Genomic DNA, 19,079 nt, shown 5'->3' with positions numbered 1-19,079 from the left:
AAGGGACTCTGACCTATCTCCTTGGCGGGGTTTTCCTTGTAGGCTTTACCTGTTTCTACAAGAGGAGAACTGGATATAAAATGGATGGCTGTGCGGTTTGCTATAAGCCCACCAGATTCCGTCTGCTCTGTGCCAGCCCTGTGGAGTATTTCCGGCCTGGCTTGGACCTTCTCAATCGGGACAATGTGGGCTTAGTGTTGTTGCTGCAGCCACTAGTCCCAGAAGGCCTGGGACAAGTCTCAGTAGCCCCCTTGTGCGTGGCAAATACCCATGTCCTGTACAACCCACGGCGGGGTGATGTCAAGCTGGCACAGATGGCTATTCTCCTGGCTGAAGTGGACAAAGTGGCCAGGTTGTCAGATGGCAGTCACTGTCCTATCATCTTGTGTGGGGACCTGAATTCCACACCTAATTCACCTCTCTACAACTTCATCAGAGATGGAGAGCTCCACTATGATGGCATGCCGGCCTGGAAGGTGAGGTGGGGGAGGCCACTGGGAGGTGGGGACACAGTCTAGGGAGAGAGTCAGGTGTTGGCATCAAGTGCTGCTTCTGTGGCAGGACTCGGTTATACCTGTTCTGGTTCCCCCTGCATTTTCTTTTCTTTTCTTTTTTTAAATTAAATAACTTTATTATCAAACACACACACACATACAAAAAATTAAACAACTCAAAGAAGAACAATGAAAGGGGAAAAAAACTACACTAATATTCAAATACAGTAGAACTCAACCAAAACAAAACTGAAAAGCACTTAAACATTTTTCCATATAACTTAAAAAAGCATCTCAAGCACCAACAAGACACCAGAGGTTGTGATTTGTTTCAGAAAGGTCCCCAAAACCAACATTGAACAAATAATGATCTGGAAAAAAACTCCAGTTAGCAGACTCCATGTAAGCCAAGCTTCTCCCTAATTTAAATTTTGATACAGTCATATGACATCTGATGGAAACACAATCTGAGAAATATGTTGTTAGGCCATTTCATCTGTGTGTATCCTTATTTACACTTTCAGTTTCTCACACTAGAGAAACTATTCGGTATTTACACATGTGTGTCCTGTTTATTTCACTTAAGAGTGTGGCCTCAATATGCGTCCATTTAGCTAGAAATGTCTCTAGTTTCTCGTTCTTTATGGCTGAGTAGTACTCCATTTTATAAAAAAGCCACATCTTCTTTATCCAGTCTCCAGTTGATGGGCACGTGGGCTGTTTCCAAGCTTTTGCTATTACGAACTGTGCCGCTATAAACATGGGTGCACATATATTGCTGTGGTAAGATTCTTTTAATTCTTTTGTGAAAACAACCAGCAGGAGGATAGCTGGGTCGAATGGGACCTCCCCCTGCATTTTCTTATGTTGCATAGCTTGTGCCCAAGCCCAGAAGTTAGGAATTCAGGAGTAACATTGACATATTAAAAACCTTCAATTTTTATCATTAATTTATATTTAATTTACATATAATACATGGATCTTTGCAAGAACTCAAACAAAATAAGGCAAATGCTGGACCGGGGATTTAGCTCAGTGGCACTGTGCCTGCCTTGCAAGTACAAGGTCCTGAGTTTGATCCCTGGTACCAGAAAAAAAAAATGCAAATGCCCACTTTATTACCTAAATTCTCTACCCTCTACTCAAGTCAAGTATAGTAAGTTCCCAACTTGTGAATAAGTTCCATTCCGGGAGAATGTTTGTAAATCAGATTTGTTTATAATCTGACAAAGTCTTATATAGTACCCTTGTGAATCTTATACAGTACACCTGTGAAAGTTTGCCACGCAAATGTTCGTAAATCGGGTACTTACGGTAGTGACTAGTCTAAGCTTGGTGGCATTCCTTCATACTGTTTTCTGTGCATTTGTAGTGATATCTATGTCCCTGTGATACTATATCACAGTTTACATTTATTAAGCACTTACTGTGTGCCAGGTGCTATTTTAAGCACTTTACATGTATTAACTCATTAATTGTCACTATTTCTGTCATTGCTTCCATTTTATAAATGAGGAAACTGAGGCACAGAGAAGTCAAATAATTTGCTTTAGCTTATACAGGTAGTTAGTGGTGAGGTCAGGTTTTGTAACCAGGTGGTCTGGCCCCACAGCTGATATATAATTATCATATGTATTTTATAAACATGATACAGTACTATGTGTTTCATTTGTAGCTTGTTTTTCTACATTCAAGAATTTGCATATAGACCTAATTCCTTTTAACTGCTGAATATTGATAGCGTAGATAGCTCATAGTTTTAGCAGCTTGTGCTGATTTCTTTGTCACTCAGTCTTTGTTTCTCTGTTGTCCCCCTACTCATCTAACTTAGCTTTTGGCACAGCACAGTGGAGAAAGAACAGAAATAATTGAATTATTATTGAGCTTCTGGGGGGTTTTTTTTGTTGGTTTTTTTTGGTATAGGGGATGGAACTCGGGTCCTTGCGCTTGCGCAGCAGGTGGTGAAACCACCTGGCCCTTGAGCTTCTGTTTTAATGAGGGCATTCAAGTACTAACACCATCCTAATTGCCTAGAATAGGGTGTTATCTTGCTCTAAAGGAACTGCAATCAAGTTGCTCCTGGAACAGGAAAAAGAATGTCCCGGGGGCCAGGGATTTAGCTCAGTGGTGCTGCCACCTGCCTTGAAAGCCCAAGGTCCTGAGTTCATTCCCCAGGACCAAAAAAACAAAAAGCAAAAAAACAACAGAAACAATTTCCCAAGAGCCTGTCAACATGGGAGGCACTGTTAGGAATAGTGGATGAGACAATTTACCTTGAAGCCAGACAGTCCTGGGTTCAAATCCCCATTCTGCCATCTTGAACAAGCTAGCTTGCTCCCTCCCTCCCTTCCTGCCTTCCTTTTTTTTGGTGGTGGTACCAGGAATTGAACCCAGGACCTGTGTACTGAGCTACATCCGCAGCCCTTATTTTTTGCAGTACTAGTGGTTGAACCCAGGGCTTTTGCGTGGAGCTAATCCCCTACCCCTTTTATTATTTTTATTTTGAAACAGTGTCTTGCTAAGTCACCTAGGCTGGGCTCAAACTTACAATCTTCTTGCCTCAGCCTCCCAGAGTGCTAGTATTACAGGTGTGTGCCTCCACTATTTAACTTTCTTAGGCCCTGTTTACTTCTTCTGTAGATTGGGGAAGTAATGGGACTTAACATCAGATTTTTTTGTTGTTGCTGTTGTTTTGATATATTAAATAAATACATATAAAATTGTAGGGGACAGGGGAAGGGGACGTTACCAGAATCTCTGCAGTTAGTCCTGGTCTCCTGCGAGCCACGGCAGCACACGGCGAATTACAGGAAAGGTAGAAAAATGAGACTGAGAAGAAGCTGAGCTTTGGGTCTGATCAGTGCTGCTCTGGGCAGCAAAGACAAAGCCCCCAGCTTACCACACTTTGTATTCAATACATCGGGAGAAACAAATGTAACAAATGACTTGCAGAGAGTTCAATAGTTCACATTGGGATAAACAAGGTGTAACGGAAGGCTTGCAGAGAGTTCAGTACATCTCCAGCAAACAAGATGTTAATCAGTCCAAGAACAATGAGGAACTGAGCAGATGTTTGTTCTCCCAGGATATTTCTTGTCCTGGAGAATCACAGCATCACTGGATCACTGAAGTCTCAGTTGTGACCAGAGGCCAAACTGGAGTTATTCTGTAGCTGGGCTGTAGGCACGAGAACTAGGCTAACCAAATGATTTATCCCTAGAATTATGTAGCATTGCTCCCAACATAAAATGTTTTCTAGTACCTGGTTCAAATGAAGCAGTCAGTAATTGGTAGTGATTGTTAGGGGTTTAAAAAAATTTTTTAAAACTGTATACAGCTATTAAATAGTCATTAAATTTATTTCAGATGACATATTGAAAGCTTATGCCCTTTAAGGGTAGAGGGAGTATGTCTGTCACTACTCTGTCCTCAGCACTGATATAGTATTCACTGATATGGCATTCAAATATTTGTTGTTGTTAAATGAAATAAAGGGAATTTTGCTACCACATTGGAGATATGCAGATGACTGATACTGTCAGCTGTTTCCCCTACTATGTTCTGTCCATTTCCAGGCCGCTCATTGGCTTTGACCAAGGATGGTGACATAGTTACAGTAAAGTGCTTTGGTGCATTTCCTGTTTGCTTTGATCCTATGGTTTCTTTTTCTTTTTTTTTTTTTTTTTAATTTGTTGTTTGGTACTGGGGATCGAACTTGGGACCTTGTGCTTTCGAGGCAGGTTCTGGAACCACTGAGCTAAATCCCCGGCCCTGTCGTATGGTTTCTTAATAGTAGGCTCATGATATTAGACCTTGGTCCAAAAGATGGAAAGATCAGGATAAACCTCTTCCTGTTGCTAGTTGAAGCCCTTGAGAGTTGGTATTCCCTGTGGAGAATTGTGCATATTTTTCTGAGGCAAAACGTAGGACCATATGTTCCTATAGTTCTATTCTCTTTGACTCATACCTTACTCTCTCACTTATCCTTCCTGTTTCATGGACATTTCAGTATTTTTATGAAAACTGAATGTTTTTAACTAACTCCTTATTTTTAACCTTCCCTTGAGACTTATGTGGCTTGCTTATACTGTGTATATAGTGTATGATTGTATGTATTTGTATTTGTCCATATGTCCCAAAACATGGGCTGTTATTTGCTTTTTCTATTTCATTTTCCTTATTCCCACCCTACCCATTCCTTGTAGGTATCTGGTCAGGAAGACTTCTCCCATCAGCTTTACCAGCGGAAGTTGCAGGCCCCACTGTGGCCCAGCTCCCTGGGTATCAATGATTGCTGTCAGTATGTTACCTCCTGTCACCCTGAGAGATCAGGTAAGAACATGGCACACTGTTGGTTGGCTGTGTCTTCATGCCCATTTTTGGGAGAAAGCTTGCTCCTCAATGACAAGAGAAAGTGTAATCTCTTTAATTCTCTTAGCAAGTTCCTTTGTTTTTCTCACTGTCTTCTATATGGCCACCCAAAGAAATGACAATTTTAAATCATAGCTTTTGGAAAAATCTCCTGTCTTCAAAACCAGACAGAAGATCTTAGCATGTGGCTCCTTTTTCTTTCTTTCATTGGCTTTTCTGGTTTACAGAGAGACGTAAGTATAGCCGAGACTTCCTGCTACGTTTCCGCTTCTGCAGCATCGCTTGTCACCAACCAGTAGGATTGGTTCTCATGGAAGGAGTGACAGACACTAAACCAGGTAACAAGAGAGCTTGTTTTCTTGATCCTTTTTCTTCCTTACCCCTGACATTATTGGTTCTGCGGTTTCTTAGTCTTTTCTAAATATAATTCTTAGAGATCAGCCTCATTTAGCATACAAGAAGGAAGGTGAATTGAGTTCTGTGACCTATGTAATCATGGATGTGTAGTGTGGTAAGAACACTGGACTGGAAATCAAGAGACCTGGGTTCTCACCAGTTCTGACCTTGAGTAAGGCACTTAACATTTTTAGGCTTAGGTTGCTAGTAATTAGCGTTTATACAGGATTTGTAGAGGAGAAGATATACTTATAGTGCTTCAAAAGTCATAAGGTGACAGTGGACCTCATCATAATAAAAAGTTGCTTCTATGGAGAATTTTCAGGTGGAATGTTGCAGAGTATTCTTGATATTCTTCCTTTCTTATCTCTGAAACCAACTCAGAGGAGGATGAAAAAAAGAAATATAAACTCCATCTTTGACAAAAATAGGGGATCTGAAGGTCTCAGACTGTCAGCCATAGCATAGATGGATTGCTACAAGAAGCTCTGGACAGTGTGCCTGGCTCTGGAGAAAGTATGAACAAACTTATGTGGGGGGCTGTGTGAGGCTCAGACAGAATCATCAGACTACTTTTCCCCAAGCTGGGGAGTATACCATGAAGCACAAAATCAAAATCCCTTGTTTTTTCAACAATAGTGGAATGCATGGGTTGTAATAGGAAAGTCTCTCTGGACTATTTTGATTCTAAGAGGCAGTGGAGGAAGGACTGACCAAAGACAAACATATTTGCATTAAGCAGTTTGTTTCAGTGGTAGATAGGGAGATATGTATAGACCTGGGTATCTGTTTTGGTAGAAGTAAAGATTCAGTTTCCAACACACAATCCTGTATCATAAGGAAATTTCTGTTATTTGGAGTGTATGCCCAGTCCTTTTATATAAATTTCTTACAAATAGTTAATACAGAAAAACCTCAGCTAATTCAAAGGTGGTTGCCCATTATGGTATCTATATTAGAAAAAGAAGGAGGAGTGGAGGAGGCACATAAAGAATTAGAAGAGGAGGAAGAGGAAGAGGGAAGAGAGAAGAGGAAGGAGGAGGAGAAGGAAGAGATAAAAATTGTTGCCATAGAGCGTGTGGAAATTATGATTATTTTCTCATAGATGAAAAACAAATTGCTTTTATAAAAGAAGAATATAAAAATGAGGTAACTACCTTTATAAAATCAGTAATGCACATGGCAAGACATCAGAAGATGAAATATAATATGTGAAGTTCAGAAAAGAAGGGGAATAAAAGTATAGTAGCAGGGCCGGGGATTTAGCTCAGTGGTTCCAGTGCCTGCCTCGCAAGCACAAGGTCCCAAGTTCGATCCCTGGTACCAAAAAACAAAAAAAAGTATAGTAGCACATACTTATAATCCCAGCTACTCAGGAACCTGAGACACAAGAATTGCATATTGAGGCTACCCTGCGAAATTTAGCAAGACCTTTTTAGAAATAAAACAAAACAAAAAAAAGGGCCTGGTGTTCAGCGCTTCCTGGTTCAATCCCTTGTACTACAGCAAACAAACACACAAACAAGATTGAAGACATACTTAAGAGGCACAAGGTAGAGGGGGTGGGGATTTAGCTCAGTGGTTTCACCGCCTGCTGTGCAAGCACAAGGACCTGAGTTCGATCTCCGGTACCAAAAAAAAAAAAAAAAAAAGAGGCACAAGGTAGAATAGATACTGCTAAAAATGAGACAGAGGCCAGGAAATCAGAACAAAACCAGCAAAATAAAAATTAAAAGAAAGTAAAAGCATAAAAAGAACTAGAAAGAAAATGACAGCATGAAAGTTAAAAGGAGATTCAACATGCACATAATTGGAGTTCACAAAGAAGAAAACCAACATAATGACACAGAGAAATATTTTTCTAGATTTCCCTAAAATGAAAAGATCTGAATCTTCAGATTGAGAGAACATAACATGTTTAAGTAAAAATGTTGCAGGGAGAATCAACACTAACACTTCCTAGTGAAGCTACAACAAATCAAAGACAAAATATCCTTTGGGGAGTTGAACCAAAATACTGTGCTACTTTTAAAGCATAATTGTAATCAGATTGGCTTCAGACTTCTTATCTTGATATTCAACTCTAGAAGCTGAACCAAAGTGTCAAGGAAAAAAGGAATACCTTAAGATTTTATACCTAACTAATAGCTCTTTTGATAGAAACTAGTAGAGGAATAAAGGCAATCAAACAATGGCTAGGATATAATAATAAAAGGCCTGGTAGTAAGTGGTGAATTTATGTTTGTCTTACAAGGATTTAATTTCAATTGACATTTTGCACAGAGCAGTAAACATTTCAGTGGCTCATTTTAAAAAATTGCATAGCTTCAGTATTATCACAGCTGTGCACAAGGAGTAATAATTGCTGCCATGTATTGAGCTACTAGCATGTGCCAGAAACTGAGATAAATACTTATATCAGTCAGACTCAGCCAGGAGAACAGTGGGGCGGTGTTTGAAGATTATAAAATCCTAGAGCTAAAGAATTACAGAAATCCACATAGGAAATTCTATATTAAGAATAGGTTGATGAAAAAAACATTGCTTTATTTGAATGATGCATTTAAACTTAATAATAAATGAAATTAAACCAAAGACAATTTAAGTATATACTGACAATCACTTTGTAAGTAGAAAAGAATTATGGTGGTGGGGGGGAATACCCAGTTCAAGAACAGTGCAAAATGACAGTAGTGTTTTCACAATTGTGATCAAATTTGGGTGAATGCATATGTTGTGAATGCATCCTTCTATTTGTTTAGTGTCCAATCCAGGGCCAAGCAGGCCACTGATGAATCTCTTTTAAAGACTTCAAATTTAAAAATCTGTCGCCATTTTTAGGTATGGAAAGATTTAAGTGCAGTACAAGGAGACCAGAGTACTGTATGTGAGTTCTTTTTCCCTTAGAGGATCTGCTTAGATATGCTAACAAATACTATTTCCAGTTCAATACCGAGGTTACACAAACTAACTGCCAACTTGACTGTGACAGTAACTTTATTTTATTTTATTTTATTTTTTGGTACTGGGGATCGAACTTGGGTCCTTGCGCTTGTGAGGCAGGCGGCAGAACCACTGAGCTAAATCCTCGGCAACAGTAACTTTAATGGAGAACCTCTGAGTGCAAAGGGAGATCCAGTACTAGACGGTGACGGTTCATTTTTCTCTACACTCATGCTCCATTGGGCTGGAGCCTTCTACATCACCCTCCCTGTATAACATAAAACACGTGTTCTCACTCTTCCAGTTCCCTTTTGACAGAGCAGTTCATATGTAAGATATTTAAATTAAGTCCCTTTCTTGTTAAAATCTTCAGTTATTAATTATTTTTTTTCCTAATATGGTTCTTAAATACACTTCCATAGTTCATTTAGGCTGCTGTAATAAAATACCATTAACTGGGTGGTTTTTAAACAAAAATGTATTTCTCACAGTTTTGGAGGCTAGGAAGTCCAAGATCAAAGCGCTGCCAGAAGTGTCTGAGGAGGGCCCACTTCCCAGTTCATAGGTGGCATCTTCTCATTGTTTTGATATGTTGGAAGGGACAAGGAGTCTCTCTTGGAGATATTTTTTTTTTTTTGGTACTGGGGATCGAACTCTGGTCCTTATGCTTGCAAGGCAAGTGGTGGAACCACTGAGCTAAATCCCTGGCCCATCTTGGAGATCTTTTATAAGGACCCTAATCCCGTTCAAGAGTGCTTCATGCTCCTGACCTAATCACCTCCCAAAGGTGCCATCTCCTCATACCACCACTTTTGGGGATTAGGATTTCAACATAGGAGTTTGTGGAGAATACAGACATTCACACTGTAGCAAACACTAAAAGGAGTCACTATTTTCTTTCTCATGACCATTTGGATGTTTACACCAAATCCTGGGGCTGTGGATCTTTTAGTAAAAGCAAACCCCATGTCCAATTTAATGCACTGTAGAAAAAACAATTGCTACGGGATGACTTTTGTAAATCACTAGTTAGCAAACTGTCGAGAAGGTTACACAGAAAATAACTATGTGGTCAGCTTTCTAAGCAGGAAAGTTCTGAATCCAGCTTTTCCACTGGCCCATGTGTGTTATAGCTTAGGATCCTCTTCCCAGTCAAGTACTTACAGAAGAACCTGTTTGTTTGGCTGCTAGCAGTGCTGAATGGGCCCTGAAGATGTTGCAGCTCCTGTAGACGTAGCTGTACTTCCTATGACCTGGAGAGACAGGTGGCAGTGTAATGGTTAGAACAGTGCTGTTTGTATGCAGTGCTCCATGCATGGGGAGAACCTGGTGCTGAGGGAAACCATCCTTAAGATCCTGCTAGCCCCTGAGAGTTTTCACAGATCTGGAGCTAGGAAAGATGCAGCTGTAAAGGATGGAACTCAAAATGAAAGTATTCATGTTATTAATATTGATGCTCCAAATAATATCACATCAACAATCACAAAGTGATTGTATAGGCTACAACAAGGAGAAATGGAAAATAAATGATTATAAAGGGGTTAATTCATCTTTCTCAGTCTGCAACATATCAAATAGATAAAAGACAACTATGAATACAGAAGACCTAAGTAATGTATGGTGACTCTGGTTGTTGCATATCAATCTGAACATTGAAAGAAGAAAGGCTATTTTAAAAATAGGTCATTGGGAAATTCTTTAGAATCAACCCTATATTAGACAACAGAGCAGATGTAGTAAAAATAGAAATTAGAAACACCTTAGAATACATTATCATCTAGACATTTATTTTAGGTCAAAGAAAAAAACTAAAATGAAACTAGAATATCAAATAATAATTAAAATACTGTATATTTATGGAATACAGTTTAAAGTTTTTATAGAAAATTCTAGACAATTTTATAAAATTACATAGAATAATTGGTAAAAAATTTCCAACTATTATAGATTTTTTAAAAAAGGAACCCACATTAAAGAAACAATGGATGGGCCAGGGATTTAGCTCAGTGGTTCCACCGCCTGCCTCGCAAGCACGAGGACCCGAGTTCGATCGCCGGTATCAAAAAAACCCAAAAAACCAAAAAAAACAATGGATGATTCTCCACACTGTTGATATATTTATCTCAGCTCCAAAAATCAGCATCTTACTTAAAGAAGCTCTAGTAGAATTCCTGTTTAAATTAGAACATGACAAGGACATCAACTATCGTGTCTTTGGAGATACCAGCCAACAGAATTAGAAGTAGAAAATAGAAATATAAAAAAACAGAAGTGTAGCTGGGCATGGTAGCCAGTTCCTGTAGTCCCAGCTACTTGAAAGGCTGGCATGAGAGAATCATTTGAGCCCAGAATACCAGCCTAGGCAACATATTGAGACTGTTTTTAAAAATCCTTAAAAAAGAAAATAAAAGTGTAAAACTGTAGATTTTACTTTCTGATGATATTTTTATTTAACTGGTGATCCAAGAGAACCAACTAAAAACAGCATTAGCACTAAGGTAATTCAGGAAAGTAGCTAGATGCAGAGTTAATATGTAGAAATAAGTAGTATTCATATATAAAAATTTGGATTTGTTAGGAGATAATAAAAATAATCTACTTTCAATAGCAACAAAAAGAAAAATACAGAAATTTAACAGGAAAAATGTAAGGTACATAAAGGAATATTTTACCTTATCTAAATTATCAAATTTATTGGCACGAAGTTGTTCATGACATTCCTTTACTCTTTTATTTAAGGCAGCTTATTGGGATGAGATGCACATATTATAAAATCCATCTATTTAAAGTGTGTGGTTTAGTGGCTCTTAGCATTCTCAAAATTGTATAACCATCACTATAATTTTGACATTTTCTTCATTCAGAAAAGAAGTTATACCCATTAGCAGTCACCTTCCCGTAGATGTATGGGTTTCCGGACTCTCAATTTTGTTCTATTCATCTTTATGCCTGTCCGTATACATTATAGTTTTTCAAACCATGGAAAGGTAAATCCTCTTTATTGTTTTTCAAGATTATTTTGACTGTTATTGGCCCCTTGAATTTCCATATGAATTTTATGATCAAAACCAGTTTGAATTTTGTAGGGATCTATAAATCTTAATTTGGGAGGTAGTGCTATTTTAATAGTCTTGTCTTATGATCAGTGAACAGGATATCTTTTTATTTATTTAGATCTTAAATTCTTATGTTTTATAATTTTCACTGTACTAGTATTAACATGATTTTTGTTTATTTTAATATTTTATTTATATTTATAATTATTTATATTTTCTTTTTGATGCTGTTATAAATCATTTTCTTAATTTCTTTTTTGGATTGTTCAAAGCTGGTGTATAGAGATAAGATTTTTTGATATCGATTTTGTGTACTATAATCTTGATTTATCCTAATAGTTTTTAGTGAATTTCTTTGGATTTTCTATATATAAGATCAGGTCATCTTGCAATTAGAAATAGTATTATTTTATTCCAGTGTGGATGTCTTATATTTCTTCTAATTACCCAACTAGAACTTTTTTCTATAGTGTTGACTAGAATTAGTGACATCCTTGTCTTATCTCTGATTTTAGGTGTAAAGCTTCTAGTCTTTCACCATTATGATATTAGCTATGGATTTTTTGTAAATTTCTTTCATTATAAAAATTGAAGACGTTCTATTCTTAGTTTTTTGAGTTCTTTTTTTTATTCATCAGAGGCTTTTGTCAAATGTCTTCCCTGGTATCTATTGAGATAATCATATGGTTTTTGTCCTTAAATAGTGACTTAATTTGATGTATTACATAGTTAACCTTATATTCTTGGGATAAGTCCTGTATGGTCAAAGTATATAATCATTTTTGTGTTTTCTTGGAATTGACTTGCTAGTGTTTTATTGAGGAATTTTGTATCTATATTCACATGGGATATTGACCTGTAGTTTGCTTTGTGATATATTTATCTAGTTTTAATATGAGAGTAATATTGACCTCATAGAATGATTTAGGAAATGTCTCTTCCTCTTAGGTTTTGTGAAAGATGAACTCTTCTTTAAACGTTTGATAGAATTCAGCAGTGAAGCCATCTAACCCTGGACTTTTTGTTTGCACCCCCCCCCCCCCCATTGGGAATTGAACCCAGGCCCTTTGCACTGAGCTACATCTCTAGCTCTTTTTTTTTCATTTTGAGACAGAGTTCTGTGAAGTTGCTAATTTTCAAGGCTGGGCTCATACTGAAGATCTTCTGCCTCAGTCTCCCAGAGTGCAGGGACTCAGCCTAATCAGATTTTCTGTTTCTTGAATCAGTTTATGTAGTTTGTATCTCTCTAGGAGTTTGTCCATTTTATCTAAGTGATGTAATTTATTTGTATACAGTTGTTTATAATATTTGCTTGTAGTCTTTTTTCCTGACGTATGGTTGATAGTGATGGCCCCTCTTTCATGCCTGATTGTACTAATTTGGGTGTTATTTTTTTCTTGGTCTATCCAGCTAAAGGATTATCTTTGTTATCCTATTAATGTCAGTAGGGTCTGTACTAATGAAACTTCTTTCTTTCCTGATGCTGGTAATTTTGTTTTATACCTATCTATCTATCTGTCTATCTATCTATATCTACATCTATAGGCAGATATATACAAAGGATGACTAAAAAATATGGTGAAAGTTTTCAAAAATTTATTCAATAAAAAACACATTGCCAGCTGGGGATTTAGCTCAGTGGTTCCGCCACCTACTGTGCAAGTGCAAGCACCCGAGTTCGATCCCTGGTACCAAAAAAAATAAAACAACAAAAAACACATTGCCATTAACCCCCTCAGAATACTCCTCCTCACTTTGAACACAGTCGTCCCATCATTCTTGCCACTTTGTGAAGCAGTTCTGCAAGTTTTCTTTCATGTCTTTATAAGATGTAATAAAAAATACAGCGAATGCTACTGCCAAGTGCCACCCAGAGGAAAGGAAGGCCTGTAAAAATATTGTGGTGTGTCCTCACCCTTCTTGTTTGGTAGTTCTGACACTGTGCAGTTTCTGGCTCTTCCCCAAAGGCAAAATAACTGTGAAAGGTAAACATTTTGAATCAGTTCAGCATATCAAGGCAGCCATGACAGTGCAACTAAAGACACTCATGAAAGTGGACTTCCAGAAGTGCTTCATAAAGTGGCAAGAATGATGAGATAAATGTGTCTGAAGCAAGTGGGAATATTTTGAGGAGGATTAATTGCAGTGTGTCTTTTACTGCAATAAATTTCTTATATTCGAACACTATTTTTTGATTACACTATATACAAACACAATAGATGGCGTGTGATAGAATACACCAAAAATTTGGTAACATTGGTTACCTCTAGAGAGAGGAATTGAATGGCAAGCCAGGGGTTTGTGGGAGAGAAACTTCACTGATTTTTTTCCCCACATTTTGATTTTTGTATTATGTGACTTATTCTTTTAAAACATTTTTAAAAAGTGCTGACCCAAGGAAGACCATGTCTATGTTAGAGGGCTGAGGCTTTTTTTTTTAAAGGCAGGGTCTTGCTGTGTATTCCAGGCTGGCCTAGGACTCACCGTGTAGTCCAGGCTGGCCTTAAACTTGTGGCCATCTTGCCTGAGCCTCCCAAATGCTAGGATTACAGGTGTGCACCACCATGCCCAGCTCAAGGCCTGAGGTTCTTGACTTTGGCTTATTATTTTCTTCCTCTAGTTACTCTTTCTCTTTCCTGTTGTAGATCCTTCTGAACCAGTCTAGTTAAGAATCTGAGAAAGTTTGGAGGTGAGAGGTTCTGATACTGTTTCATGGTCTGTGGATAATAAAAACTGTTTTTCTCCGGTCTTCTATAGAACGACCTGCTGGTTGGTGTGAGTCTGTCCTTGAGGAGGACACATCTGAGCCTGAGCCTGTCTTTCCCAGGTAAACTTTTCTCCAGTTCTCTCCAGTCTTCATTTTTTTTGGCGGGGCGGGGATTGATTTTCTTTGGTTGTTCCGAGGCTGATTTGGGGAGCAGTTTTTTTTGGCACCACAGATCGAACTTGGGACCTTGTGCTTGGAAGGCGGGCGGCAGAACCACTGAGCTAAATCCCTGGCCCTGGGGAGCACTTTTATAACTGAAGTTTATAAGGGGCATACAGGTATGCAGAGGCGCCAGAGATGACACATCCTTGTTTTGCAGACAGGAAGCCCATTTACTTCTTCCTTGTGGGGTAGAGGGTACAGCCTCACAGAAAGCTTGCTGGCCCACAGGTGGGCACATTGGAGAATGGTGATGAGCGGCGTCAGGGGTCACAGGAGCAGTGTGTCTGTTGCTAGTCTGATTTCAGCTAAGACTTCCAGTGTCTTATCAACAAGGAAAAAATTTGCTGAGACTGAATCATTTGGGAGCATCCCATAAAAAAAAACCAACACAATAAAACTCATAGAAAAGGTGACTAGGGGAAAATATAATAAGTTTTGTCAATCGATACCTCCCCCTCCATCCCTGTAGGACTATAGGTACCATCCAGCACTGCCTCCACCTGACATCAGTATATACCCATTTCCTGCCCCAGCATGGCTGCCCAGAGGTCACCACAATGCCCTTAGGTCTTGGAATGACAGTGGATTACATCTTTTTCTCAGCTGAGTCCTGTGAGAATGGGAACAGAACTGGTAAGCTTGGTGGATCCCGGTTCCTGGGACTAGCTGATAGTAGGTGAGGCATTCAGTGGTGTGGCCCAGGGTCCCAGGACCTGACCTGGGTCTGGTTGTCCTTATTATTCTCCCCATGGGCCACTGCCTGCCTTCTCTTTTTATCCTTGAAACATCAGAGAGAGGTGGGTGGGGCAGTCACTCTCCATCCTTGTTTCAGAGGAAAGAATAGAGCCCCAGGAGGTGATTAGATTTGTTCAGGGGCAGCCAGTCAGTGGATTTGTAAGGTTAAACATCTTGTTTCCTCTCTCTTCATCCCATACCAGCAGTCACAACAACAGTTTACCACTCATCGATATTCTCAGGGGGTTTCTGAGGACATGCATGAGGAGGTGGGCTGGGTGGGGCAGCCAAGGGGGTGTGGGGTATGGAAGGCACGGTTCCCAGAGGGCCTGCCTTGCCTGCTGGGCAGTGTGGCCCAGGGCCTCTTCTGCCCATTGGCTTCTGCTTTGTGCCCAGATGACAGGCTGGTTCGAGAAGGAACTCTCAAGCTGCTGGGCCGCCTCTCCCTCCTCTCTGAAGAGATTCTCTGGGCTGCCAATGGCTTGCCTAATCCCTTCTGCTCTTCAGACCATCTCTGCCTGCTAGCCAGCTTCAGCATGGAAGTTACCGCCCCGTGACAGCCCAGGGGAGAGAGCTCCTCTACTGGAAGAGCTCACTGGATCAGTGACTATGGAAATGCCCTATGCTGTGGAAACTCATGTCCCTCCCCTTACTCTCTCCGGCCTGTCCATGTTCTCGCTTCTGGTCCCTGTCCTGCCCCAGCCTCTCCCTGATCCTGTGCCACATACTCAGTGGCCCTGGAAGAGGCAGAAGGGGGTTCCCTCTTCCCTTCATGTACCCAGTGCTCCCCCTTAACTTTTAATTACCAGAATTTGGGAGCTTTTGAGCTTATGGTTATTTGCTTTCAGGCTGTTTCTTTGGGGGTACCTTCTGACCCAACCTTACCCGCCCTTCATGACCTCTGGGCCCAGCTCTCTTGCTAGGCACGCACACAAACTATGCATCCTCTTGGGCTGGGGCTGCCCACCACCTTCCACACTGGGGCCATGGGCCTAGGACAGGTTTAGAGCATGACCTTGGGGCCCTGTGCTGCCAGGTGGTAACAGGGTAGGAGCCCTTTTCCTTTATCCTTTGAGTTCCATTAGACATTCATCCTGCCAGTGGGGGCACACTTATTGTTTGGATTCTGGGAATGAATGGGCCCAGCAGCCTGGAGACCAGACTGGGGGTGCACTACCTGCCTGGTGGGCTCTTGGCTCTACCCCAGAGCTCCTCACAGTCCTGATATGCTTTCTCTAGGGATCATCCCTTTCCCCAGGCTGCTCTGAGGCAGGCAGAAGTCTGAAGCCTTGTGTCACATTCAGTGGGCTGGGTCAGTGGTGTAGAGTTTAAAACTTTAAGGGTAAGGAGAAAGAACCTCAAGAAACTTCTCTCGCTGGGCTCTGCAGCACTGAGTAAGGTGGAGTCCTGGTAAGAAAGAGCAGATAGGCTCTGCAGCTACCTCAGCTAGGACTGAGAAACGAAGGGGCTTGCTGTCTTTCCTCTGCACACCTAAGAAGCAGTTTTCTGTTCCTTCCTCCAACCACGTTTTACTTTTTGCCATCTCCTGCCTCCCCCGAGCCTTCCCATTTTCTCTACAGAGAATCTTGCTGTTTAGCTCATGCCACACTGTCTCAGCAGAATGGTGGCTTTGGGCAAAACCTAGTACAAGAACTGGGGGTGGCAGTGCTTGAGAACTTGCTCTGTGCAGCAGGGCCTTGGTGCTTCTTGTCTCTGTTTTCCCTCCTCACATGGTACCCTGGCCCCCTCAGTGACTCCCTTGCCCATACCATGACACTTGCATGCCTTACTCTCTGCTGCTCCTGGGCCAGTGCCTCCCCTCATTTCCCTTAACTCAGAGTAGCTGCTGGCCCTTGTCAGTTTGCCTTGCTCTTCAGCCCTCAGATGAGACTGAAGGGGATGGGTAGGAGGCTGAAGTTAGGGACTGTGGGCTAGAGGTTAATGTTCTTTCCTTTTTTTGAAAGCCAAAGACCCAACTTGAATTGTCATTCCTGGTTGTAAGCTTTTCATGCCTAGGTTTTGGGGGATTTCTTTTTCCTGTGTGTGTCTATTTTTTTCAGCTTTGTTTCCTGGGTCCTTACATGTGGCTGCCTGAGCCCCAGGCCTATCAGACCGTACCCTATTGTTCACTCTCTGTCCTTGGGCACATCGGGAGATGGCCTCAAGACAATGCTGTGTTGGTCCCTAGGACAAGGGCATACCACTGGTGTCCTCTGCCATGAATGCAGGGTGAAAAACAGCCAAAGATGGCAGGGACCAGAGCTTGATTTTTCCTTGTTTTATCTGTTTCTGTTTTAGAAATGAAATAGGGGTTTTAAATGGTCATTTAAGCTGCACTCTGCAGTCTCCAGAACTAGGGCAACTTTTTCCAAATAAAGGTTTACCTTTCCTCCTCATTGTTGGTCTTTTCATTAGGACCTCGAAGGGGCTGGGGTCATGAGAGAGGCCTGGAGGATGAGGTGGGCAGAGAGGCAGAACTGAGGAGCTTTAGACTTTGGGGTGGGGTTTCAAGATCTAAATCTACTGTAATCTGCCTCTGTTAACTTCCCACTGCTCTAAGGCCTGGGATGAACAGGACGTGAGTGAAGCCTCCTGCCCTGACTTTCCTGGGGTACCACTCCCTTCTCCAAGCATACCACATTGAGAGGAGAATGGCTGTAACTTGGTTGCTTTTGTTCTCATTCCATCTGCTGCCCCTGTGCTCCCCATGGCCCATACCACATCTTAGGAGGTCTGTTTGGAAAGTGGGGTAAGGTGTGTGTTTCCCTGGTCAAAGCTATGGGAGCTGCCTCTGGTTGAGTGTCTATTTCTGATCATCTCTTGCATTCTAGAGCCAGGGCTGAGCTATGGGCCATCTGACACTGGAACATTTCTCTTCCTTGCTGGGCCCACCTCTACTGGTACTTTTGTCTTTCTCCAGCCTCCCTGTGCAGTAAACTCAGGCAAGGTCAAATGAAACCAGGTGTAGTTTTCTGCCTTACCTGAACAGATTCTTAGACTCTATACTTGACCTTTGAATCGTTCTTTGGGAGTCTGAGTTATAGTAAAGCCTTCTGGTGTTTCTGATGTACTGGCTGGGTTGGGATCCATTGATTTCATAGAAAGAAAACTTAGCCAGGGAGTAGGAACACCACTCATAATCTTATCTGGGTTGGTTAGTGACTGTAGATAAATTACTTTGTCCTTCTGCATTTCAGTTTACATCCTTTGGGGAAATGGAAATTAACTCATTTCTACATATAAGGAATTTTCAGATCTACTTTGTGCTATATCAAGAAAAGGATGATAAGAATTCCAGAGTATTACAGTAGATATTAGGATAGTGATGGCAAACCTTTTAGAGCTTTCAATGATTATGAACAGCTGGCTGTGACACATATGCCATAGGTTTGCCACTGTGTTAAGAGGGTAGATAGTTCTCCCCAGCCAGGCTGGATTTGGCTGGTGGGCCTAGAAGTATTTGAAAGCTGCAAGCTTTGGGGTGTAGCCTTCCTGGTATGGAAGACTCCAGTTACCTCAGTCATTTAACACGGGTACAACACTTGTGTTCTCTGTTTACTCAGCACTTCCACTTCACTGACATGGGGAACGTACTACAGGGGGACAGTGGCATAGTGTTTCAGATCGTACTGTTACCACTGAGGAAAAATCCTAGAGATATGGTAAGCTGAGAATCTTGGCTCTGCTTCATTTCTTGCCAGCCTAAGCATCTCTGAATCCAGCACTTGTGGGAGTTGGTGAGACAGGCTACCCAGCAGGGTAGACATGCATCTAGCAGGGGGCTAGGAAGGGAACCTTAGAGGAAACTTTAAGCTGGAGACCAAGAAGGGAAATGATCAACTAGGGTGCTGCTGTTTTTTCTTTGGTTTTTCTTTCCAGTTCCCCCCTGGTGTAGCTACAAAGTAGAGGATTGGTTTTTTGGTCACTTACATAATGCACAGTAGGGCCTCTCTCCTCCCAGGGAAGGAGGGCCCAGCTCCTTTAGTTTCCACCAGGGGGAGCTGCCTGAGGCCCTGGGATCCCAAAGCCATGGCGCACCCCTCCTGTCCTCTCCTCCTGAGCAAACATGCAAAACTAAACTCGCAGACAAGAGGCCAGCTAGGTTACAGCCTGGTGGGTGCACGCTGGCCCAGATAGGAAGAACATGAATTTCAT

General features: G+C 41.2%; 1 protein-coding gene across 22 annotated transcripts in view; it reads left to right on the top strand.

The window, feature by feature from the left end:
- Positions 1–19,079, top strand: part of Angel1 (angel homolog 1) — a 136,475-nt gene that overhangs the window by 103,870 nt on the left and 13,526 nt on the right. For 13 of the 22 annotated variants that reach the window (XM_087195413.1, XM_021245984.2, XM_021245961.2 and 10 more), the window contains 6 exons: positions 43–476; positions 4,700–4,826; positions 5,093–5,203; positions 14,018–14,087; positions 14,659–14,822; positions 15,321–17,320. In XM_087195413.1, the coding sequence (XP_087051539.1) occupies positions 43–476; positions 4,700–4,826; positions 5,093–5,203; positions 14,018–14,087; positions 14,659–14,822; positions 15,321–15,481 (1,067 nt within the window). In that variant the 3' untranslated portion in view covers positions 15,482–17,320. Of the gene's footprint in view, positions 1–42; positions 477–4,699; positions 4,827–5,092; positions 5,204–11,068; positions 11,192–14,017; positions 14,088–14,346; positions 14,603–14,658; positions 14,823–15,320; positions 17,321–19,079 lie in introns of those variants that run through there. The other 9 variants (XM_087195416.1, XM_087195419.1, XM_087195418.1 and 6 more) reach the window with 7 other exon arrangements.

This window comes from Heterocephalus glaber, unplaced genomic scaffold, assembly GCF_053883595.1.
Source record: "Heterocephalus glaber isolate CG9 unplaced genomic scaffold, H.glaber_assembly_v1.0 deba00001608, whole genome shotgun sequence".
NCBI lineage: Eukaryota > Metazoa > Chordata > Mammalia > Rodentia > Bathyergidae > Heterocephalus > Heterocephalus glaber.
This window is presented reverse-complemented; position numbering and strand designations above follow the sequence as displayed.